Below are 24,738 nucleotides of genomic sequence, written 5' to 3'. Positions count from 1 at the left end.
TATGCACATATTATGTCAAAGTCAACAAAAATCTAGTGAAGACTTAATAATCTAATGGTCCTACATTTTTGTGTTTAAAAATACTAATTATACTCTTATAGAATATATATGTGCTTTAACGGCATTGATTTGGAGAAAAGAGTGAACCACTCCTATATTTATGTGCATATTAGGTCAAAGTTTATGGAATTTAGTGAAGAGTTCATAATCGAATGGGACCTACATATTTTTGTTAAATACTAATTATACTTTAACGAGTATATATCGCGTAATTTGTATGGATTAGGTGAAAATAGTAAACTGTTATTACATTTACGCACATATTAGGTCAAAGTCGGTGGAATTTAGTAAAGATCAGAGTTCATATATAATCTGATTGGGGCCTACATTTTTGTGTTAAATACAAATTATACTTTAACGAGTATACATCGCGTAATTTGTATGGATTAGGTGAAAGTAGTAAACTGTTATTATATTTACATACATATTAAGTCAAAGTCGATGAAATTTAGTGAAGAGTTTATAATCTAATGGGGGTCTACACTTTTGTGTTAAATACTCCATACTAATTATACTTTAACGAGTATATATCGCGGTATTTGTATGGATTAGGTGAAAATAGGAAACTGTTATTATATTAACGCACATATTAGGTCAAAGTCGATGGAATTTAGTGAAGATCAGAGTTCATATATAATCTGATCGGGACCTACATTTTTGTGTTAAATACAAATTATACTTTAATGAGTGTACATCGTGTAATTTGTATGGATTAGGTGAAAATAGTAAATTGTTATTATATTTACGCACATATTAGGTCAAAGTCGATGAAATTTAGTGAAGAGATCATAATCTGATGGGGGTCTACATTTTTGTGTTAAATACTAATTATACTTTAACGAGTATACATTGCGTAATTTGTATGGATTAGGTGAAAATAGTAAATTGTTATTATATTTACGCACATATTAGGTTAAAGTTGAAGAAATCTAGTAAAAAATCCACAGTCAAATGGGCCCACATTTTTTTATTAAGGAAAAAAATATTAATGGCACTTTGTGAGTATATTATCGTGTTAAGTAATTATATTGAGCAAATGGAAAAAAAAATTGCTTATTTTGTACACATATTAGGTTGAAAGTCAAAGTAATCTAGCCAAGAATTCGTAATCTAATGGGCATACACTTTTGTATTAAGGAAAATACTAATTTTACTTTTGTAAGTATATTATTGTGCTAAGTAATTGTATTGATCAAGAAAAATAGAGACAGAAAAAAAAAAAAAAGTTGAAGGTCCCTTATTTATGTGTGTATTAGCCTATTAGGTCAAAGTCAAAGTAATCTAATGAATAGTTTGTAATCTAATGGCTCACATTTCTATATTAAAGAAAATACTAATTTTACTTTCGCAAGTATATTATCATGTTACGTAATCGTATTGGTCAAGAAAAATGGAGAAAAGAGTGAGACATCCCTTATTTATGCATGAATTAGGTCAAAGTCGAAGCAATCCCGCAAAGAGTTCTCATTCTAATGGGCCCACACATTTTTGTATTAAGGAAGATACTATCTAGTTGTACTTTCGTAAGTATATCATCACGTTAAGTAATTATATTAATCGGGAATTGAAAATGAATTTAAAAAAAGTGGTTGCCCCTTATGTATGCACTATGCACATATTAAGTCAAAGTCAAAGTCACAATCCAATGAAGATCAAGTTGGTAATATAATGTAACCTCATTTTTGTATTAAGGAAAATACTATAATGGTACCTTTGTAAGTATATTATCGTGTTAAGTAATTTTGTTACTTAGGGAAAATGGAGAAAAAAGTGGATCGCCCCTTACTTATTACTATTATGCACTAATTAGGTCAAAGTCCAAGAAATATTAGTGGAAAATTCATAATATGATTGGCCCACAATTTTGTATTAAGAAAAATACTAATTGCATATACCTTTGTATGTATATTATCATGTTAAGTAATTGTATTAATCACGAATAATGGAGAAAAAAAAAAGTGTATCACCCCTTATTTGTGCGTGCATTAGGTTGAAGTCGAAGAAATTTAGTGAAAATTTTGTAATTTGACGAGTCCAAAATTTTGTATTAAGAAAAATGCTAACACTCAAATATAACGTTTGGCGAACTAGAACAAAGATGAACACTTAAAAAAAAACAACAAAATGAATACTTTAAATTAAAAAAAAAATGTTAAACAAATGTAGAGAAGTATACATTCCCACCCTATAATATTCTTTTAGAACCCGTAATGAACATAATTATAAAATCTATATTATGAAAGATAAACCGTATTACTTCTAGTTGCGACTTTTATAGTCTTATGATGTTATTATGGTACATAAGATTTATATTATGCGCAAGAAAGGTTATTCTGAACGATCTATTGAGTCTCATTCACGACCTAGGATAGTTAGCGTCGATTATGCATGGGTGTATAAACATATACTCGAAAGTTGATAAATCAATACGAATTGAATCCAAAACTTACCACAAAAAATTAATTCAGTCAAGTTTTAATTGATTATTTTTATTTAATTTGATGACTAAAAATTAATGCAATTCAAGTTAAACCCTAACCCCCTAATATAATGCTACTTAATTACTAATCTAAATAATCAATTGAGTATCAATGAAGAAATTTGTTATTCATAATTCTCCTCAATTAAAACTACTACATATATAATATTTACTAACTGACATGACATTGAATAAAAAAAGAAGAACTCTTTGTTTGATTTACCCCTTCACAGTGGTTTGCGGGGTATTACATATGATTCAAGTTTACTTCGTGCACATACACTCTCAAATAGCTACTGTAGATTCATATATATTGTTACCTAAAAGAACTATTTATTTTCATGGACTACTTTTGAATTAACCGATCATACCATGAGTTAATAAATAGGAAGCTAAGTGACTTATGTAAAAATGTTTAGCGAGGTCAATGATAACATGTCGTGTTGTCATCAATGAAATGCTTGAAGCACTTAAACTCAGCAAAATCGTTCATTAAAATCATATTTATCAGTACAATTATGACAACATTGTATAATTTTTGTTTACATGGTTGCCTAATTACATTCTACCGTTGCTAATCACTATGGATAATCGCGAGAGCCTTCAATTCTCCAGTCGAAGAAGGCTATTAGATCTAAAAGAAGGTTGTCCCCTTATTCGATTGAGGAAGTTGGCAAGGAACATAATGACGATAGTGAGATAAAATGATAAATGTATTTAGAGCATCCTTATAAATGGAGGTTTTTTTTAAAAAAAGTTTTTGTAAGTGTGATTAGGCAAGAGAAAATAGGGGAGGATAAAAAAACAAAACAAATCAATTTTTTTTTAAATAATAATAAAATCCAGGCTTTGTCATGCGCGCCTGACGCGCCCAGTGACTGCACGTGCCTGCTGGATGCCTTGGTTGGAGCTCACACGAGCAGCCTTTTTTCTTTCAATTCTTTCTCTCTCTTCCCATTACGGTACCAATAACTCTAATTTGCAGATGATTCTATTTCCTCTCTCTCTTGTTTTCTCTCACATCTACATTACTATGCATTGTACTATAAACTTCAAATAAACTATTAATATGGTTGCTCTTAGTTAGAACTTTTTAAATCGAGTCTTAAATTATATTTTATTAATAGTTCAAAGGTTTATTTGATTTAAAAGAAAAAAAAAAATCATGCGACAGGAGAAATTGTGGCGCGTAAAAAGCATCGGAACTTCGGAAGGCTCTAATCCAGAGCAGGTGGGCCCACGCGCAAAAACGCAGCCTTTCGTGTCCCCACGGGCAGAGCTGGGGTCCACGTCCCGGTCCGTGCATGGCGGATGAATGTTGACGATGATAAATGATTAGAAAGGACGTCAAAAATGCTAATTTATTACCCACTGCACTCATTTACGTTTTTTCCCAAACTGCCCAAAGCCCAAAACGCACCCCCATTGTGTCTAGTTGAATTGGGTCCAATTTTTAAATTCCATATTGATTAAAATAAAATTATGTTGATAATCCAAACTACCCAAACATCTTCATATTATATCTTAGACCTCAAAAATATGTTCAAGGCCTATAAAAGAAGTAAAAATTGTAATTAGACAGTGTATAGAGGAAACTAGATGGTGACTTGACAGGGATTAGGGGATTTCTATTCGAGTGGTCTACTGTGACCAAAATAAGGTAGCAGACAACCTTGCGTCAATGGGCGCGTTTCAACACAATGGGTGGAAGATTCTCAGCACCTGCCTCTTCGAAAGTGATGAGATTCATCATCTTAATGACTTGGTGCATGCCACTTGTGCTCGCAGAGCGAGGGAGACAAGCTAGTGCCCTTCACCCCTGGAGTTACCCTCTCCCTTTCTGATTAAAAAAAAAAGAGATAAATTCTAAATTACTTGAGTAATAATCAATTTTGGATATTTTACAAAGAATTTGGATAGAGTTTGTTGAACATAGGGTTACAACATTTTTTTAACTTGGGAGTTGGGAAGACAAACTTTGGATGATCAATCTAGATGGTTAAAACTGTTTTTAACTTGGATGGTAAACTTTGGATGACCAATTGAATAGGTTACACAACCATTTTCAACTTGGGGAGCAGATTTTAGATTACAGATTTTGAATTAGCAATCGAAAGAATTACAACTGTTTTTAATTTGGGGCTGCAAAATTTGAATGAGCAATCAAAAGGGTTACAATTGTTTATGACTGTTGACACCGAAAATTTGCTAAATATTGTTATTTTTTTAATATTAGTATATTTAAATGTATTTGGATAATATTGATATTATCTAATTTGTTAATTAGATAATATCAAAAGAGTTTGAATTTATCAAAACTCTTTATCTTACAGCTATAAATAGGACCTTTTATTTCTATGTATTCATCCTAGGAAAAATCATAGAAATAGCTTGAAGCTTATTTAGAGAATTAGAGATCATGATCATGAAAATAAAAGCCCCATGACCTTGAAAGTCCAAAGCTCCTCCATGCCTATCATATTGATCAAAATCTCCAATTGAAGATCAAGCCATTTGAACCCGGAGGCCCTTCAGAAGAACAAATATATAAGTTCTTCTTTGAAGATCAAGCCACTAGAGATCCGGGGGGCCTTCAATGGAGCGTCAAGACATCAATTGAAGAATCAGAGGATCGTCCAGAGATATTGTACCCACACCCATATTGATACATATTGTAACATGAATTTTGAATCCCATATATATATTCAAAATTTATTTGTTTACAATGACGGTTGATTTAGTAAGAGATTACAATTATTCCTAACGATTGATTTGGTAATAATAAGAGTTTACAATTGTTTCTAATAGTTGATTTAGTAAGAATTCAAAACCGTTTTCAATTTTTTTGAAAACCAAAAGGAAAACTTCATTAAGAAATATTCATGTCTTGAGCTACAGCAACTGAAATAAAAGAGGGGCCTGAATCAAACCAAGCCATGCTAGTAGAATAAGAAAAAGCATATCTAGCCAAAAGGTGAGCAACAGAATTGGTAGACCTACGAATATGACGAAAGACAATATTATGAAAACTTGAAAGCAATAAACTTATGTCCTCTAAAAGCAAACCAAACGGGGAAAGATTCGGACGATGGAGACTAGAAATCAAGAGTTCAGCATCAGTTTCCACAACGACCCCATCCCAACCGTGAGTCTTTAGCCAACTTAAAGCCTCCCGAACTGCCAAAGCTTCAGCCTCACGGGGAGAGAAAATTCCAGCAAACATGACAGATTGAGCAGCCACGAACATACCATGGTCATCACGAATAATCCAGCCCAGCCCTGCATGATTCGTATCTCGTTGAACAGAAGCATCAACATTTAACTTTAATAAACCAGCAGCAGGCTTCGTCCACGCATCCTGCACAGCACGGGTACTGGTAACACAACTATTATAGTCTGGACGAACACGCCTCCAATCCTTTAGATAGGCCAAGGATAATTGCACAACAATTCGAGGAGGGGTTGTTATTAATCTCCATAGTTTCTGATTCCGCGCTTCCCAAATACCCCAACAAATGGTTATCAAATGAGTAAGCTCAACTTGAGTTAAAGTAGCAAATCTGTTCTGTAACCATTGCAGTAAATCCTCACCAATCAAGTATCCCCAGGAGAATCCATAAGCATTCCATACCTCTTTTGCAAACCGTTTTCAATTTGGGACTACAAAATTTGAATGAGCAATCTAAAAGGTTATAATTGTTTATGACGGTTAGTTTAGTAAGAGATTATAATTGTTCATGACGATTGATTGGTAACAGATTACAATTGTTTTTAATAGGTTATTTAGTAAGAAGTTACAATTATTTTATACAATTGATCAAGTAAAAATCGTTTGAACTAAATTTTTATTGATGTTTTACCATTATACTGTGTTTTAAAGGGAATTGAATATTAAATAATTAGAGGTTGACGCCAAACAATGTTTTTCAAATTAGTTTGAATTGGTTTCTTTTGACTAACTTTTTGTTTTCTTTGGTCTTACTACTTTAGAAATTAGAGTCTATATTCTTAACAAGAATAAAATTATAAACGTATAATATAGTAATGATTGTCTTTTGGTTAATAGTAGAAATTGCCCCACTAACACATGTTGACAGAACAAAAGGAGACATGACTATGAACGACAATTAACACTTTTTTTGAATGACAAAAAATTCAGTATATTAGAAAGATTATGTCTAACTAAGGCTTGATCAAATAAATGTTGACGATAATTAAATTCGTGACTTTTAAAAGAACAAGGAAAAAGAGAGTGAAGGATTTTTATTTATTTATTTATTTATTTGTTGGTGACATGAATAATACTAAAAGGGTGTATTCAATCAAGATTTTTATAAATTCTTAAAAACTTTTAACGATTTTAAAAACTTTGTAGTATTTGATTTAGACTTTTAAAACTCTATTGGTATTCGATTCAGAGTTTTGAAGAGTTTTAAAAGTATATTGATATTCTATTCAGATTTTTATAAAGTGTTTAAACGTTTAAGGTATTCAAAAATTTATTAGCTTTTATAATATGTATCAACATAGGATTTCTGTAGACTTTTCCCTCAAGTATAAATAGTTGAAATCTAATAACTCTCCTACCCTAAACTTTTCAACTTTCTCTAGAGACTTTTTTTTTCTCTGTCCAAACCATACGGTACGTTTCAAAACTTCATACACTTTTTGTTTTTTTATCATTTTATTTTCACATATATCTATAAAGTATCTACATTCTTGGGAGCTTCTAGAAGGAAAAAAAAACGCATATACTTCGAGCTCCGAAGTATCTATTCTCCAGTTTCTAGGAGAGAGACGCAGATATAGGCAAATTATTGTGTGGGCCATGGTCCACACAGTGATGTGTGGACCATAACAAAATGTACATTTTTAATGTAATAAATGTACATTATTTTTGTACTGAGTGTACATTATACAAAATAATATAAATTCGGTACACAAATAATGTACATTCCTTAAATATAATCTACATTATTTTTATACTAAATGTACATTATTTCTATACTGAATATGCATTATTTGATTAATGATTGCGCAGATATATAGTTAGGCCTGGTAACAGGCCGATTAATAGAAAGCCCATTGTTTGGGCCCGTATATATTTGGGTTGAAAATAGATGTGGATTATTTTTTGGGCCAGGACTCCAGGCAATCGTTATACCCTGCACCACGGTGCACATAGCAATGTACACCACGTATGTAAATGACGTCGTTTCGATGTTAGTGGACACGAACGCAAATGACTCTAGGGAATTCATTGTCTATAATACACATAATCATTATCTAGAATATACAGAATGTTTGCTAGAATACACAGAATATTGACACAAAATACACAGATGTTAGTGGATGCGGACGCGAATGACTCTAGTGAATTCATTATCTATAACACACATAATCATTATCTAGAATACACAGAACATTTGCCTAGAATACACAAAATGTTTGTCCAGAATACACAGAATATTGACACAAAATACACAGAACTCATCCTCCTAATATTCGAATGCACAAACACATCACAACCTGTGTTAATAACGTGAATACACAGAATATTGACACAAAATACATAGAACTCATCCTCCTAAACATTCAAATGCACAAACACATCACAGCATGTGTTACTAACATGAATACACATAACGGTTGCCTAGAATATACAGAACGGTTGCCTAAAATACACAGAATGATTGCCTGGAATACACAGAATATTAACATAAATACAGAGATCGGCCGAAACGGGAAACGTGAGTTCCAAAAAAATGGACCGTTAGTTTACAATGCTCAAAACGACATCGTTTACGTACGTGATGTACATTGCTATGTGCACCGTGGTGCACGGTATAATTTGCTGACTCCAAGGGAATAAACATTATTTGTGTATAGCCCCCAATATCTTACAAATTGAGGGTGTGTTTGGTTTATAGGTTTAAACATCAGGAATATTAATCAAAATCATAGTTAATGTTAGGTTAATTACTTCTAAGAACACAACCATGAATTTTGATTATCCATTCAATTTAAATTTTAAATACCTCATTTCGTAATTAAAAACGAGTATCATTCCATTTTATTGGTAATATGATTTTTACGTTTGAATTAATGCTTTTAGATTTTTGTTTTGAATTTTTTTCTGTTCGTGTTAGTGTTTTAGATGTCATTATATTGGGACAAATTGCCTTGATTTTTTATTTTTGTAATTTTAAAACCTTTATTCGCATTATAAAGCCATGCATAACCAAATATAAATATTACCCAAGTATTTCATTATCATGTTCGAATCAAACACACCATAATCTTTATGCCTCATCTTGAGTATTTAGCGTCCAAAAGAGTTTTACTCAACTCTTAAATCCTACTCTATCAATTATACTCCATGATATGAAAAATATGGATAAAACATTTTTATCTTATTAGTCCAGTAAAAGTTACCTACATCTAAAATTTATGAGAGTGAGTAAAAATTATTAGGCAAAAACTTGTGTAAGACCGTCTCACCATGAGACGGGTCGGGTCGGGTCGGGTCAATATGCAATTGTACCACTTATATGCACAAATGTCATACTTATATGTTCAAATGTAATACTAATCAGGAATAAAATTTTTGTTACCTGTAAGGGTAAATGTAATACTTTTAAGAAAAAATACAATACTTTTATATTTCAATTTAAAAGTATTACTTTTTTTCTCAAAAGTATTATATTTGCCCTTATAAGTATGGGGCACTTGTCAACATTACTTATTATGAAAAATATATTGCATTTTCTCTTATAAGTAACAAAAACTGTATTTTTGATTAGTGTTATATTTGAGCATATAAGTATAATATTTGCACATATAAGTATGACATTTGCATGGTGCTTTGACCCGACTCGACCCGTCTCACGAATAAGGATCCGTGAGACGGTCCCACACAAGTGTGACCCTAAGACTAGAATTTGAGAGTATAAGTAGTATTTTCGGATCCAAAATCCAACAAAATAGAATTAAGTCATTTTAACTCATATTTAATATAAAATTTTACTTGGAACTTTTTAATATGATGTCCATATAAAAAAAGTTAAATTTTCGGATTGTTTCTGTTGCATTACAGTCAGAAATTTATAGTCTATTGTCACCAACTCACCACCGTCCACCGCCCCACCGCCACCGTCCTCTACCCAATTTTGGCCGGAATTTTGATTTTTGGAGGATTAATTCAGAGGGGAAAAGAAGAAGAAGAGAAGAGAATCAGAGATGAGCTTTCAGGATCTCGAATCGGGTCGGGCGGCCGGGCCGCGGCGTGGATACGTGAGTGTGAAACAGGACCCGCTCCAGGCTCAGGTTTTCCAGATCAACACTGCCGTCTCCAGATTCCAGATGCTCATCAATTCCCTGGGGACGGCTAAGGACACCTCAGAGCTACGCGATAAATTGTTAGTTCTCTCACAATTCAGCTTTTTTTTTTTGTTTTGTTTTGTTTTTTTTTTTTTTTTTGGTTTTGGCGTAGGGATCTTATTCAGGTGATTCATGCTTGAAATTTGCTAAATTTGTGTGGTTTTGAATCTAATCTTTCCAGTGATCGTGTCTGCGGAGTCTGGGGAACATGTTTCATGGTTCTTATGAGAAAGTTAGAGTGTAGGATCGTTTACTATCCTAACGGGATAAATTTCTCTGTTTTTATGGAGAAATAGAAAATTGGAAAAAGGAAAACATTTTATTGTATATTTCTCCAATTCGAAAACTCGAAAACAGAGAATAAGAATGAAATTTTGGAGAATTGATCGTGGTGATTTCAACGCAATCTCATCCTGGTGATTTGTGCTTTTGATGATAATACTTTTTGGCCCTGTTTGGTAAAATAAGGGTATCATCCAAAATTGGCTTGTTTGACCATTATTAGTTGTTTGACTTGGTTAACATGGTTAATTAGTTTTTTTTAACAACTTATAAGTTTAAAAGGCTAAAATTCAAAAAGTTTCTCAAAACAGTTTTTTCTATTAGTTTTTTTGAGAAAGTTGTATATAATCAGCTATAGGCTAACAACTAATTTACCAAACATTTTTTTACAATCAAGCTAATACTATTGAGTATTGACTAATCAAACCTACTAATCCAATAAGCTAACAACTATTTACCAAACACCCCCTTTGACTTTTTTGCTCAAGTGCAGGCACAAGACAAGAGTGGAGATTGGACATTTGGTGAAAGATACGGCTTCCAAGTTAAAGGTAGCAAGTGAAACAGATCATGGTGCCGGGATCAGTGTAAGAGCTCTCTCCTATTCAATGTTCCTGTTCTTCCTATGCATTCATTGTCATTGTGAAATTAAGCCTTGCTGAGTTGCATTTATGTTTACACATTAACATGTTATTCACTGGTTCAACCATTGCATGAATTTCGGGAGGCTGCCTGTAATGCATGTAATCTGAAAGGGCAAGAGGAGAATTGTCGAAAATGTGCTTCCAAAAGTTCCAACGAAAAACTTTTTATTCTGTGATTAGTTAGAGAGTTGTATTGTTTTCTAGGATTCTCCTTTCTCTTTCCCTTATCATTTTTCCTTAGTTTGGATTCAAAACTCTCTTTTTTTTGGGTGCTTTCAGGCTAACAAGAAAATTTCAGATGCCAAACTTGCTAAAGATTTTCAAGCCATTTTGAACGTGTTTCAAAAGGCACAGAGGCTTGCCGCTGAGAAGGAAACAGCGTATAAACCTATTGCTCCTCCTCCTCAAACTGTTGTTTCTTCCAGGTAATGCTTTTGGCACAGATGGTTCTTTCCAATGAAGATGAATTTGAATGTCATTTCTTCCACCATGTGCTAATTAAAATTTTTAAAACTTTTTTTGAGCTTTCTTTTGCTGCTCATCTCTGACTTTGATTGTATTCTGATGAGCAGTTACACGTCTACTGAGATAGATGCTAGTGCAGATCGGATTTCTGAGCAGCAAGCTCTCCTCGTGGAATCTAAGAGGTTAGTTCAAGAATCCAAATTCCTCTCTTCTTATGCATTAGTGCTTTCCCGACATCCCGTCATATGAAAGAAGATTCGCTGTTCTGATGTTTCTTACAACTGCTCCCGTGCTTGTGGCAATGTATGCATACATCTAATAGATGTTAAGATGAATTCATATGTAGCTATCTATTAGAAAATATGAAGGCTAAAGCATAATTTACTCCAATTTTCAGGTCAGCATAAAGTATTACCTATTATGTTTCATTTAGAAATTAGAATCGGAGTAGAATAGAGTATCACCCTGCTTGCAGGCTCATTAAATTCAATTATTGTCAGTTTCAATGCCATTCAATTTCGGAGTTTTTAATTTTCTCCCGATCCATGTGCCTTTACTCCAGACAAGAGGTAGTGCTTTTGGACAATGAGATTGCCTTTAACGAGGCTATCATAGAGGAGAGAGATCAAGGGATACAAGAAATTCAGGAACAGATTGGTGAAGTAAGCGAAATTTTCAAGGATCTTGCTGTACTAGTTCACGACCAAGGAGCCATGATCGGTAAATCTCATTCATTTTTCATTGTTTGGAATTTGGATGTGCATGACAAGCTGCGTTTTACTGACTATGGTGTAATTGTACTTTCAGTTGATATTGATACAAATATTGAGAACTCTCACGCTGCAACTGCCCAAGCAAAATCCCAACTTTCCAAAGCTGCAAAGTCACAACGATCAAATTCCTCCCTGGTAGGCTTCGTTTAGTTCTAACTTCTAATGTCTAAATTAATTTGTTGTCCATAATAACAATAGCAAGTAAGGTTCTCATGCCATCATGGAAGATGAGTATTAGAAGACTTGTAAGTTGTAATTTTCGTTTTGAGCTTATTATGTATATACTCCGAACCTCCTTTCTTCAGATGTGCCTACTCCTGGTGATATTCGCTGTTATCCTCATCATCGTGATCATAGTACTTGCAGCATGAACACTCGGCCTCGAGAGTCGAGACAGTCGAATAAAAACCTTGGAACTCTGCTCAGCAATGGAGGCAGAATGCAGTTTTGGCAATTTTGGGAAAAATTCAAGAAATGTGGTGACCTGATTTTACTACTTTGTTCATTTTTTAGAGTGGCTGTTCATTTGTAAATTCTTTGGTTTGTGATTCCATGGGGTTTTTTTTTTGCCACGTACTGGCAAAGTCTCTCAATAAAATGTAGATTTCTTTATCTACACTTGACTAAATATGAGATTTGTTTGTTCGTTTCTTTGTCACTCTTTGTTTTTTTACACAGCCCTTTATGCTTTGCATTACAGGTAAAAACTAGAGAGAGAGAGAGAGAGAGAGAGAGGATGAATGCACAAACTATATTTTCATCCTTTAAAAAACAGAACTAAATTTTTTGATTTATAAAAAACCTACAATTAGTATTTTAAAATGTGCTCTAAGTAAAATCAATTTTGTATTTTAAAATGTGCTCTAAGTAAAATCAATTTTGTAACTTTATCCTGTCAAAAATCACAAGATAAATTAGTTTAAATTATATATAGCTAATTGGTTCAAATTGAAAAAAGTCAATAAATTTCTTTCACATAGAGTTGAACTTCCTTGACAAATTATTGTGTAGACCATGATAGTGTTGTGTGAAAGTACATTTTAATATACTTAAAGTATACTCCGTATTATTTAGTGTGTTGAATATACATTGTAAATTTTAACTTTACTATCCTCATACTCGAAACATTTTCATTAAGACTTTCATACAATGCGACTTTACTATTCTCATACTTGAAACATTTTCATTAGGACTTTCAATAAAATTAGAACGATACAGAGAAAATTAGTATCGCATATCCATAAGAATGACACAAAAATCAAGAAATATATCCATTATTGTCCAAATAACCCTTCTAAGCAAACAAAAATAGGCTATAAAACCAATTTCATAAACCCAAAAAAGAAAAAAGAAAAAAAAAAAACAAGGAAGAGGGTTGTAACAGCTACAGCACTCATGCATCATTTTACAACATCTGCCGGAACAGTTGGTATAGAAACTTGAATTTGATCAGATCCTGCAATCAAGAATCTGCTATGAAACATGTAAAGGCAAGAGGTTCTTCACCAGTCAGCCTTAAAAAAAATGAGAGCAAAAATAGCATTGAAAGCTATCCAACAGTGTGTTGTTTGCAGCCTTTGGGACCAAAATGTTGGGAGCTTCGCTTCACCATCTTTCTGCACAGGTAACAGTAATGATTTTGGCATGCCCAGCAGAATATGTGATTGTTATTCCCAACCTGTCAATGAAATGGGAAGCTTCTTGTTAATCGAGAGTAACCCCTCTCAGTTTGATAAGGGATTAGTGGATTACTTCTACAATGAACAACTGGGGGAATTTTTGGCCAGGAAAGGCGATAATTTCTTGTTGTTTATATTGGTCTTTGAAGATGATGAGTAATTCCGAAAAAGATAGATGGATGCAGAAAGGATAGGAGGTGTTTTTGGAGTACTGAAAGGCGGCAACTCGGGGTAGTTGGTAGTTAAACGGACTCATAATGCAACTGCAAAGTTGGAGGGTCGGCTATGCTTTTCTATGTATGCAAATGTTAAAGAGCTTTGGTTAAACCTTACCCTGAATAAGAGCCAAGCTTTGAACTTAAGTTAGATGTAACTCTGGTCAAATCTGATAGCTAAACCGATATTAAAAAAACGACATACGAAAAGAAAGATATCCTCACCTTTGCATTTATTTGACCACAATTGGGACAAGAATGGCCGCGATCAGCAAAGAGTTCAGCTTGTATTTGGCCAACCACTTGACGAGCATTAATGCGCTCCTCCCACCTCTGAATTTCCTCTTGCGGGAAAAGTTCGCACTGCCCATCCCTTGAAAAAGAGAAAAAAAAATTGATGAAGTATGTATTAAGAAACACCGTGTGGTTCTAGTGATCAGATATGTGGAAAAGCTAGTATTTGAAAATAAGAGCACTAGGTCACTAACCTGAAGTGGTCATATCCATCAATAGCTTTATTACAACGATAGCAGAAATACTGCCCGCAATTGTTGCATACCATTTTGTTGCAGCCTTCAGTCCGGGAGATGGCCATCTTACAAGAAGGGCATTGCTTTGCAGAACGGTTGATTTCCTTTACACTAAGAAGTTCATTGATCAATTCATTCTCACGTTGTCTTTGGCCGTCTTTGAGTTGAGATGAATTTTGTCGCTCCTGGTTCAACAAAACAAAGGTAGAGCAGATCATTTACAATACATGAAAGTGATGAAACTGCCCAAATATGCAAGGGTTGGGAACCCAAGTGGCTCATTGCAACAAGAGAGTTGAAAAGTTTGTGAAAGATGAGAAATAGAAGTCAGAATAAAAAATTAAGCTTGGTGAAAAAGCAACCACCATATACTGTTGCACGCAAGGAAGATAAAGAAACTTCTTTGTACAAATAGATTAATCTCAGGGAAATTAGAGGGCCAAAGCAATGTACATCCACAAAGACTACTGCCACCTCAAGTGTTCATCAGAAAAAGCAAATAGATGCATTAGTTTTGCTTAGAATTTGCATTTGCTTTCAATACAAGGACCCTCATTTTGGAACTAGAGTACTGAATGAAATAAAATAAAAACATTGAAGAGCAAGAACCATACCTGCAAAATACGAAGTTTCATTTCTGGTGTCATACACTCAACTCCAACATGGCGCTTGTCCCTACAAAGTGTACAGAAGCTGAAGTAGCATTTTGCGCATAGTGCGTGATTGTCTTCATCCTCTATGCATATTGTTTCACATCTAGGGCAATAGCATACATCGGACATTGATTCCAATGTTTTCTGCAACATCAAGCTTTCCCAGTGTTCAAACTCCTCTTCACCAAGTAATCGTTTCAGCAAACCTGGTGGTATCATGCTTCCACATTTTGGACTAGGACACTGAAGCTTAGTTACTGTACCTTCTTTTACATGCATGTTTGAAAAAGTTCTCATGCAGTTCAAGCAGAAGAAGTGCTGGCACGGCAGTCTAGCAAAATCAGTCCCTGATAAAAAAATATACAAAAATACAATAATGTGAACAAGATAATAATAAATTATTATTGGAAAAGTGACCATTAAAGTATATAAACTTTCAATACTTTCATTTTAAAACAAACAAACAAAAACCTTTAAATGCATGCATTTGTTCTCTGAATGGAGTAGAACATTACCATGAGAGAATAAAAGGACTACTAGAGAAAATAAAAATGAAGAATTGCAGTATTGAACAAATCACATGATGGTGAATTTTAGTATGCTCTTCAAACAACTTCACAATCATTCCTGGGCAATTCATATGATGGTAAAAAAGAAGCATAAACTAGAAGACAAGTCACAATTGATCATCACTTCTTTTGGGAACAGAAAGAGAAGCGAAATCAGGATTTTCAAATTATGTTTACAGTTTCCTGCCATAAGTTAAAGCATAAACGAATGTTTATTTACCAGGAAATTCACCAGCACAGATGCAGCACTCATGGATGTTTTTACGAAAGTTCTCATGGCGCTGTTCGTCATTATATCTTTTCAGCGAGGAAATATCAATATCAGGAGAGACACTTCCTGAAATTGCCCGCCTATCTCCAATATCCCTCTCATTATAAGGGCTCAGCTTTATTTCTTGATCAAATTGAAGATGTGAAAGAGAAGAGCTTTGCAACCAGTCTACCCACTGGTATATTACCTCCTGCCCTGATTGTTCATTCCAAATTGAATCAAGCATGTGACAGAGATGGGAAATTTTTGCAGACTTCAACCATTGTACAGAGATGGTGAATTGAGGAGGGAGATGACTAGGATATGATTTAGGTAATAAACATGTCAGTATGATTGGTGGCAGATGCTCAACTTTGAAGGAGTACAAAAACTCAGGTGAATCATCATTCTGGGTCTCAAGTGCAGATGTTTTTAGATTTACAGAGACTGTAAGCTCCTTAGGAACTTCTATGTGTATATGGATCTGCAAGTAATAAAAGATCATTGGCGAACTTGGCTTTTGAGAGGAGGAGGAGGAGAGAGAGATTACTAAAGATGCTACAAAACCTGAAAAGTTCGTAAGCCATTCTGTCTGTCTAGAACGAAAATGTCGTCACCATAAATGGATTCCAGTACTAGTAACTGCAAAGAACAATGGAATGTCACTCCACAATCATGAACACAAAATCCATCTGGGAGAAGATAGCAAGTTCAACTCTCTGGAGCGGCCTTTTGGCCTTTTTAGTTTGAACCAGTCAGCTAGCTATAGACGATCTAAACTAGTTTACCTCTAGGGTCACAACTCACAAAATTGAGCTTACTGGTGTACTCTCAGAGTTTCAGGTAGTGGCTGTGAGTTTCCTCATCAACCAAATGAGTTTGGAGTTGTTTGCAGTATTGTTTATTGTTGCAAATAAATGAATGTTGGACGAATTATTCCCAGTACAAATCAAACAGGGGAGCTCTTACAGTTTCCCAGTATCCCTTGTTCTTTTGTTTTCCAGTTTGAACAAAATTTAGTACCATGGTATTAATGTAAAACACTAAAAACATACAGGGAAAGAAAAAAGTAATACTTGAATTTACTTTCATATTGAAGCTAATAACTGACAAATTGAATTTTACCTCGTCCTCTTGCGCTTGATCATTAACCCTAATCTGCTCTCCAGACAACTCAGCCTCTTCAACGCCCAATCGCAACTCTTCCAGTCTTCTCCCTACATCATCAAACCCCTCAACTCCCACCCCAACGCCGCCATTCTCTTCCTTTTCCTTCGTTCCCGACGTCCCTTCCCCGCAATCACTCCGAACTCCTACTTCAATCGCACCTCCACCCTCAACTCCAGGATCTTCTTCGCCTCCGCATTTAGTCAAACACGTCGCCGGCGCCGGAACTCCAGGATCTTCTTCGCCTCCGCATTTAGTCAAACACGCCGCCGGCGCCGGAACTTTCTGCACGAACTGTTGTTTGATACCCCGGCCACGCCGGTTCCGGGAATTCCGGCGATTCTTCTGGCTAGATTGATCTTTTGGCACAACTTCCGGATGGTTTAGCTGAGAATTAGCGGGATACGATGATCCAGAGCTCTCTGGTTGAGGGGTTAACGGATTCCGGATTGGATCATCTTCGGGTTTAACAACAATCGGATTGCCATCGTCTTTCTTCTTCTGATAATTATTCTGTCGTCTCCTGTTCGACATGGCTGACAGCTTAAGCTGCAATTGATTGAGAAATTCCAAGCTGCAGAACCATTAGGTATACGTATATCTTCCAACCGGTAAGTCGGTTAATCTATACTATTAATAAATTAATAAAAACATTTGGTAATAAAATTATTATTCGTACTGGCCCAAGGGGAATCCTCACTTGAGAGCTCACTTGCCACTTGAGCTACCCCATTGGGTTATAGTAATACACTTTTTAATACAATTTCTATTCGTACTATAATTTTTACATTAAAATTACATGAGACGTAGACATAGTCGTAATCAACAATATACTTGTATTAATTAAAAAAAAATTTGGGTCACACAAGTGTAACAGTGTCTCACGAATATTTATTTGTAAGATTGTAAGATGAATCAAATAAGATCGGATGAATAATACATATATTAAAAAATATAATACTTCGCACTAATTAGAAGTAAAATTTTTACTACTGATTATGCTACTATATGTAAGGGCATTTTGCCTTGGAACCGTTGGTCTAACAATACTAATCAACGGGCCTACTAAATCCATAACATTTTTTTTTGTGGTGCGCTATATAGTACACACTAATGCACCACACACTAGCACTTAATACACCACTGAAATATGCATAATGCATAAAATAAAATAAAAATAAAAATCACTGCATGTTTTCCTATTGATTGATTGTCAGGCCCTCGGTGGTACACCACAAAACATTCCATAATGCATCATAGAGCACTTATAAGCCACCATCCATCCGCACCACCAAAACATACATGGTCGACAAAATTACCACCGCGTTTTTGGTGATTGGTGCAGATAACTCAGCTTAACAAGTTGAGTCACTATGTATGATTTACCCATTCACAAATTGTCGAGCCGGAGCGTGGGCAATTTCACCTTTATGTCACAAGGGAGTAGGGTCGTTTCCTCTTTGCTTACATATTATATATACTAAGCCTAAACGACGTCGTATAATATACATATACATAAACCCATTCACAAATTGTCAGCCCGGAGCGTAGGCGATTTCACCTTTATGTCACAAGGGAGTAGGGTCGTTTCCTCTTTGCTTACATATTATATATACTAGGCCTAAACGACGTCGTATAATATACATACACATAATCCCTATATATACATCGGATATTCGGGTGGGTCGGGGGTATTTAAAACCCTCAACCCGATTATCATGACCCGCCTTCAATATGCTAACGGGTCAGATTACTCATGTCGGATTTGGCCTCAAGGATACGACGATTTACCGGGTTTAGAAACAGGCGATTTGGTCGGGTTTCTCGGATTCTGCGCGGCCCTAAAGCTAGCTATCCATCAGCTAGTACGTGCGTCGTTTGCAGCGGCCTTTGGGATGAAAATGTTGGGAGCGTATCTTCACCATCATTCTGCACAGGTAACAGTGATGGTTTTTGCATGCACTGCAGAATATGTGATTGTCATCCAAATCCTGTCAATGAAATGGGAAGCATCTTTCTTGTCAATAGAAGAGAGTAACCCCTCTGAGTTTGAGTTTGACAAGGGATTGAAAAAAAGACATGTGAAAAGAAAGATATCCTCACCTTTTCGTTTATTTCACCACATTTGGGACAAGGATGGGCCGAACTGCCCGAATAATAGGCCGAGCGGCCGACAATAATGAATCCATGGATTTCATGATGGTCATCGTAACTTGCAAAAGAGAAAAAAAGCTCATGAATTATGTATTAAGATAACACCGTGTGGTTCTAGTGATCAGATATGTGGAAAAGCTAGTATTTGAAACTAAGAGCACTATATCACTAACCCAAACTCGAGAGTGTTATTACACTCATAGCAGAAAAGCTGCTGGCAATTGGTGCAGATCACTCGGTGGCAGCCATCAATGCGGGTGATTGCCATCTTACAAGAAGGGCATTGCTTTGCAGAACGGTTGATTTCCTCTAAACTAAGAAGTTCAAGGGTCAATTCAAGCTCACTGGGGTGTGTTTTGTTGTCTTTGAGTTCAGATGAAGAATTTTGTTGCTCCTGGTTCAACAAATCAAAGGATTCATCATGCTCACGGTGTCTTTGGTAGTCTTCGAGTTGAGAAGAATTTTGTTGCTCCTGGTTCAACAAAGCAAAGGTAGAGCAGATCATTTACAACAAACACATGAAACTTCCCAAATATGCAAGGCTTGGAAACCCAAGAGGCAAAGCTCCTCCCATCAGAGCATCAGGAGGATGTAAATCATGGTAACTCAGTTGAACACAGAGGCTGGACCTTTGTTTATTGGGCACAAAGAGCCCTCTCACTTTGAGAGGTTGCTCCCACACTGTCCTTTTTTTCAAACTTCACCTCTGTGACCAACTGAGTTGCCCACAGTACGTGTGCAAAATGTTAAAGCGCTTTGGTTATACCTTACCCCGAATAAGAGCCAACCTTTGAGCTTAAGTTAGATGTAACTTGGGTCAAATCTGATTAGCTAAACGGATATTAAAAAAAGACATGAAAAGAAAGATACCCTCACCTTTATTTGACCACAATAGAAACAATTAGGGCTGTTGTCATCAAAGAGTTCAGCTTGCATTTGGCCAACCACTTGACTATCATTAATGCCCTCCTCACAATTCTGCATTTCCTCTTGTGGGAAAAGTTCGGACTGCCCATCCCTTGAAAAAGAGAGAAAAAAAAACTCATGAATTATGTATTAAGATAACATCGCGGGGTTCTAGTGATCAGATATGTGGAAAAGCTAGTATTTGAAACTAAGGGCACTATATCACTACTAACCTGCAGTCGCAGCCATACTCATCAATAGCTTTATTACAACGATAGCAGAAACATTGCCCGCAATTGTTGCATACGACTTTGTTGCAGCCTTCAGTCCGGGAGATAGCCATCATACAAGAAGGGCATTGCTTTGCAGAACGGTGAATTTCCTTTACACTAAGAAGTTCATTGATCAATTCACGCTCATGGTATCTTTGGTCGTCATTGAGGTTAGATGAATATTGTCGCTCCTGGTTCAACAAAGCAACGGTAGAGCAGATCATTTACAATACATGAAACTGCCCAAATATGCAAGGGTTGGGAACCCAAGTGGCTCTTCTTTTTTTTTTTTCGTCAGGTTCATTGCAGCCACAGAGTTGAAAAGTTTGTGAAAGATGAGAAATATAAGTCGAGAATCATAAATTAAGCTCTGCGAAAAAGCAACCACCATTGCTTAGAATCTGCATTTGCTTTCAAGACAAGGACCCTCATTTTGGAACTAGAGTACTGAATGAAATAAAATTAAAGCATTGAAGAGCAAGAACCATACCTGCAAAATACGAAGTTTCATTTCTGGTGTCATACACTCAACTCCAACATGGCGCTTGTCCCTACAAAGTGTACAGAAGCTGAAGTAGCATTTTGGGCATAGTGCGTGATTGTCTTCATCCTTTATGCATATTGTTTCACATCTAGGGCAATAGCATACATCGGACATTGATTCCAATGCTTTCTGCAACATCAAGCTTTCCCAGTGTTCAAACTCCTCTTCACCAAGTAATCGTCTCAGCAAACCTGGTGGTATCATGCCTCCACATTTTGGATTAGGACACTGAAGCTTAGTTACGGTACCTTCTTTAACATGCATGTTTGAAAAAGTTCTCATGCAGTTCAAGCAGAAGAAGTGCTGGCACGGCAGTCTAGCAAAATAAGTCCCTGATTAAAAAAAAAATACATTAATGTAAACAAGACAATAATCAATTGCTATTGGATAAGTGACTATTAAAGTATATAAACTTTCAATACTTTCATTTTGAAACAAACAAACAAAAACCTTTAAATGCATGCATTTGTTCTCTGAATGGAGTAGAACCTTACCATGAGAGAATAAAAGGATGACTAGAGAAAATAAAATAATATATATGAAGAATTGAAGTATTTGTGACTTTTAGTATGTTCCTCAAGCAACTTCACAATCATTTTTGGGCAATTCATATGATGGTATAAAAGAAGCATAAACTAGAAGACGAGTCACAATTGATCATCACTTCTTTTAGGAACAGAAAGCAAAGCGAAATCAGATTTTTAAATTATGTTTACAGTTTAGTGCCGTAAGTTTAAGCATAAACAAATGTTTATTTACCAGGAAATTCACCAGCACAGATGCAGCACTCATGGATGTTTTTACGGAAGTTCTCATGGCGCTGTTCGTCATTATATCTTTTCAGCGAGGAAACATCAATATCAGGAGAGACACTTTCTGAAATTGCCCGCCTATCTCCAATATCCCTCTCATTATAAGGGCTCAGCTTTATTTCTTGATCAAATTGAAGATGTGAAAGAGAAGAGCTTTGCAACCATTCTACCCACTGGTATATTACCTCCTGCCCTGATTGTTCATTCCAAATTGAATCAAGCATGTGACAGAGATGGGAAATTTTTGCAGACTTCAACCATTGTACAGAGATGGTGAATTGAGGAGGGAGATGACTAGGATATGATTTAGGTAATAAACATGTCAGTATGATTGGTGGCAGATGCTCAACTTTGAAGGAGTACAAAAACTCAGGTGAATCATCATTCTGGGTCTCAAGTGCAGATGTTTTTAGATTTACAGAGACTGTAAGCTCCTTAGGAACTTCTATGTGTATATGGATCTGCAAGTAATAAAAGATCATTGGCGAACTTGGCTTTTGAGAGGAGGAGGAGGAGAGAGAGATTACTAAAGATGCTACAAAACCTGAAAAGTTCGTAAGCCATTCTGTCTGTCTAGAACGAAAATGTCGTCACCATAAATCGATTCCAGTACTAGTAACTGCAAAGAACAATGGAATGTCACTCCACAAACATGAACACAAAATCCATCTGGGAGAAGATAGCAAGTTCAACTCTCTGGAGCGGCCTTTTGGCCTTTTTAGTTTGAACCAGTCAGCTATAGACGATCTAAACTAGTTTACCTCTATGGTCACAACTCACAAGATTGAGCTTACTGGTGTACTCTCAGAGTCTAGGTAGTGGCTGCGAGTTTCCTCATCAACCAAATGAGTTTGGAGTTGTTTGCAGTATTGTTTATTGTTGCAAATTAGTGAATGTTGGACGAATTATTCCCAGTACAAATCAAACAGGAGAGCTCTTACAGTTTCCCAGTATCCCTTGTTCTTTTGTTTTCCAGTTTGAACAAAATTTAGTACCATGGTATTAATGTAAAACACTAAAAACATACAGGGAAAGAAAAAAGTAATACTTGAATTTACTTTCATATTGAAGCTAATAACTGACAAATTGAATTTTACCTCGTCCTCTTGCGCTTGATCATTAACCCTAATCTGCTCTCCAGACAACTCAGCCTCTTCAACGCCCAATCGCAACTCTTCCAGTCTTCTCCCTACATCATCAAACCCCTCAACTCCCACCCCAACGCCGCCATTCTCTTCCTTTTCCTTCGTTCCCGACGTCCCTTCCCCGCAATCACTCGGAACTCGTACTTCAATCCCACCTCCACCTTCAACTCTATGATCTTCCTCGCCTCCGCATTTCGTCAAACACGCCGCCGGCGCCGGAACTCTCTGCACGAACTGGTGTTTGACCCCCCGGCCACGCCGGTTCCTGAAATTCCGGCGATTCTTCTGGCTAGGTTGATCTTTTGGCACAACTTCCGAATGATTTAGCTGAGAAGTAGCCGGAGAAGATGATCCAGAGCTCTCTGGTTGAGAGCTTAACGGATTCCGAATTGGATCATCTACGGGTTTAACTACAATCCGACTGATTCTTCTGTTCGACATGGCTGAGATCTTAAGCTGCAATTGATTGACAATTTCTCAGTAGCTGAACCGTTACGCTATTCGAGCTGGTAAGTCAGTTATAATACTCTGTAATAACTAAAAACACAATGAATCAATGCTCAATGCGTAAAAATTAAAGCAAATGAATACAGAATAAGTTCGAACACAATGAATCAATGCTCAATGCGTAAAAATTAAAGTTCGAACACAATGAATCAATGCTCAATGCGTAAAAATTAAAGCAAATGAATACAGAATAAGTTCGAACACAATGAATCAATGCTCAATGCGTAAAAATTAAAGCAAATGAATACAGAACAACTAAGAACACAATGAATCAATGATCAATGCGTAAAAACTAAAGCAAATGAATAAATAACAAGTTCGAACACAATGAATCAATGCTCAATGCGTAAAATTAAAGCAAATAAATAAAGAATAACTTCAAAGGAGGAAAATGTTAGGATCAGTAAACCATGGCAGAACATACAGTCATATCTATAGAAAATCAATATACGTATACGATGCCATGATTTTCCAGAGAATAAAATACAGTAGAAAACTCATAACGTGTTGTAAAATCAGTCTTCTTTAGCTCAATCAATATTGTACAATACAAAAAATAGAGAAAAATAGTTAATTCCAGCAATGGTCCTCCGACTATGTTGATTTTTCAAAATTAGTCATTGACTTTTAATTTGGACAATTTAGGTCCCTTGACTTTCAAATTCTTTCCAATGTTGGTCCTTTCGTCAAATTTTGGTTAAGTTGATATCAAATGAAGGGGTAAAATTGTCCGTTCACCTCTATAGTGTATTATTACTCGGATTTCTCATCTCCTATACGCTGTATATATGAATATAATTTCAGTCGAAGTCTCAATCGAAACCATATATATGAGATTATATTCATATATATAGCGTATAGGACAGGAGAAATACGAGTAATAATACACTATAGAGGTGAACGGACAATTTTACTCCTTAATTTGACATCAACTTAACCAAAATTTGACGAAAGGACTAACATTGGAAAGAATTTGAAAGTCAAGGGACCTAAATTGTCCAAATTAAAAGTCGGTGACTAATTTTGGAAAATCAACATAGTCGGAGGACCATTGTTGGAATTAACTCTAGAGAAAAATAAAGGAAAGAGAGAAACTGGAAAAATGCAAGAACTCTCAAAAACTCTTTTCATTGATAATTTCTTTATATATAATATAAATAAAAACTAGTAAGTATGAATGGATGTTATACCATTCATTTATGTTCCATTTTTCTGTTACTTATATATATATATACATTATGCTATAATAGTT

General features: G+C 35.5%; 3 protein-coding genes and 1 non-coding gene across 4 annotated transcripts; 2 read left to right on the top strand and 2 right to left on the bottom strand.

Annotated features, from left to right (window-relative positions):
- Nucleotides 1-9,620: 9,620 nt before the first annotated feature.
- LOC116027123 (syntaxin-22-like) lies at nucleotides 9,621-12,741 on the top strand. The gene is made up of 7 exons (XM_031268554.1): nucleotides 9,621-9,957; nucleotides 10,695-10,788; nucleotides 11,125-11,270; nucleotides 11,418-11,492; nucleotides 11,873-12,030; nucleotides 12,118-12,218; nucleotides 12,389-12,741. The coding sequence occupies exons 1-7, from the start codon at nucleotides 9,779-9,781 to the stop codon at nucleotides 12,452-12,454; spliced, it is 819 nt and encodes a 272-aa protein (XP_031124414.1). The 5' UTR covers nucleotides 9,621-9,778; the 3' UTR covers nucleotides 12,455-12,741.
- A 511-nt stretch (nucleotides 12,742-13,252) lies between these two features.
- Nucleotides 13,253-17,733, bottom strand: LOC116027725 (E3 ubiquitin-protein ligase RNF14). Its single transcript, XM_031269449.1, has 7 exons — nucleotides 17,105-17,733; nucleotides 16,547-16,621; nucleotides 15,950-16,463; nucleotides 15,122-15,507; nucleotides 14,466-14,692; nucleotides 14,203-14,350; nucleotides 13,253-13,761 (listed from the first exon to the last, which is right to left on the bottom strand). The coding sequence occupies exons 1-7, from the start codon at nucleotides 17,678-17,680 to the stop codon at nucleotides 13,633-13,635; spliced, it is 2,055 nt and encodes a 684-aa protein (XP_031125309.1). The 5' UTR covers nucleotides 17,681-17,733; the 3' UTR covers nucleotides 13,253-13,632.
- Nucleotides 13,266-13,363, top strand: LOC116028137. Its single transcript, XR_004100084.1, has one exon. It is a non-coding gene; the product is annotated as a U6 spliceosomal RNA (small nuclear RNA).
- Nucleotides 17,734-18,040: 307 nt separating the features above from the next.
- On the bottom strand, nucleotides 18,041-23,608 carry LOC116027394. Its single transcript, XM_031268985.1, has 9 exons — nucleotides 22,932-23,608; nucleotides 22,379-22,453; nucleotides 21,782-22,295; nucleotides 20,969-21,354; nucleotides 20,440-20,669; nucleotides 20,177-20,318; nucleotides 19,474-19,772; nucleotides 19,250-19,358; nucleotides 18,041-19,137 (listed from the first exon to the last, which is right to left on the bottom strand). The coding sequence occupies exons 1-9, from the start codon at nucleotides 23,418-23,420 to the stop codon at nucleotides 19,009-19,011; spliced, it is 2,373 nt and encodes a 790-aa protein (XP_031124845.1). The 5' UTR covers nucleotides 23,421-23,608; the 3' UTR covers nucleotides 18,041-19,008.
- Nucleotides 23,609-24,738: the final 1,130 nt, after the last annotated feature.

This window comes from Ipomoea triloba, chromosome 8, assembly GCF_003576645.1.
Source record: "Ipomoea triloba cultivar NCNSP0323 chromosome 8, ASM357664v1".
Taxonomy (NCBI): domain Eukaryota; kingdom Viridiplantae; phylum Streptophyta; class Magnoliopsida; order Solanales; family Convolvulaceae; genus Ipomoea; species Ipomoea triloba.
This window is presented reverse-complemented; position numbering and strand designations above follow the sequence as displayed.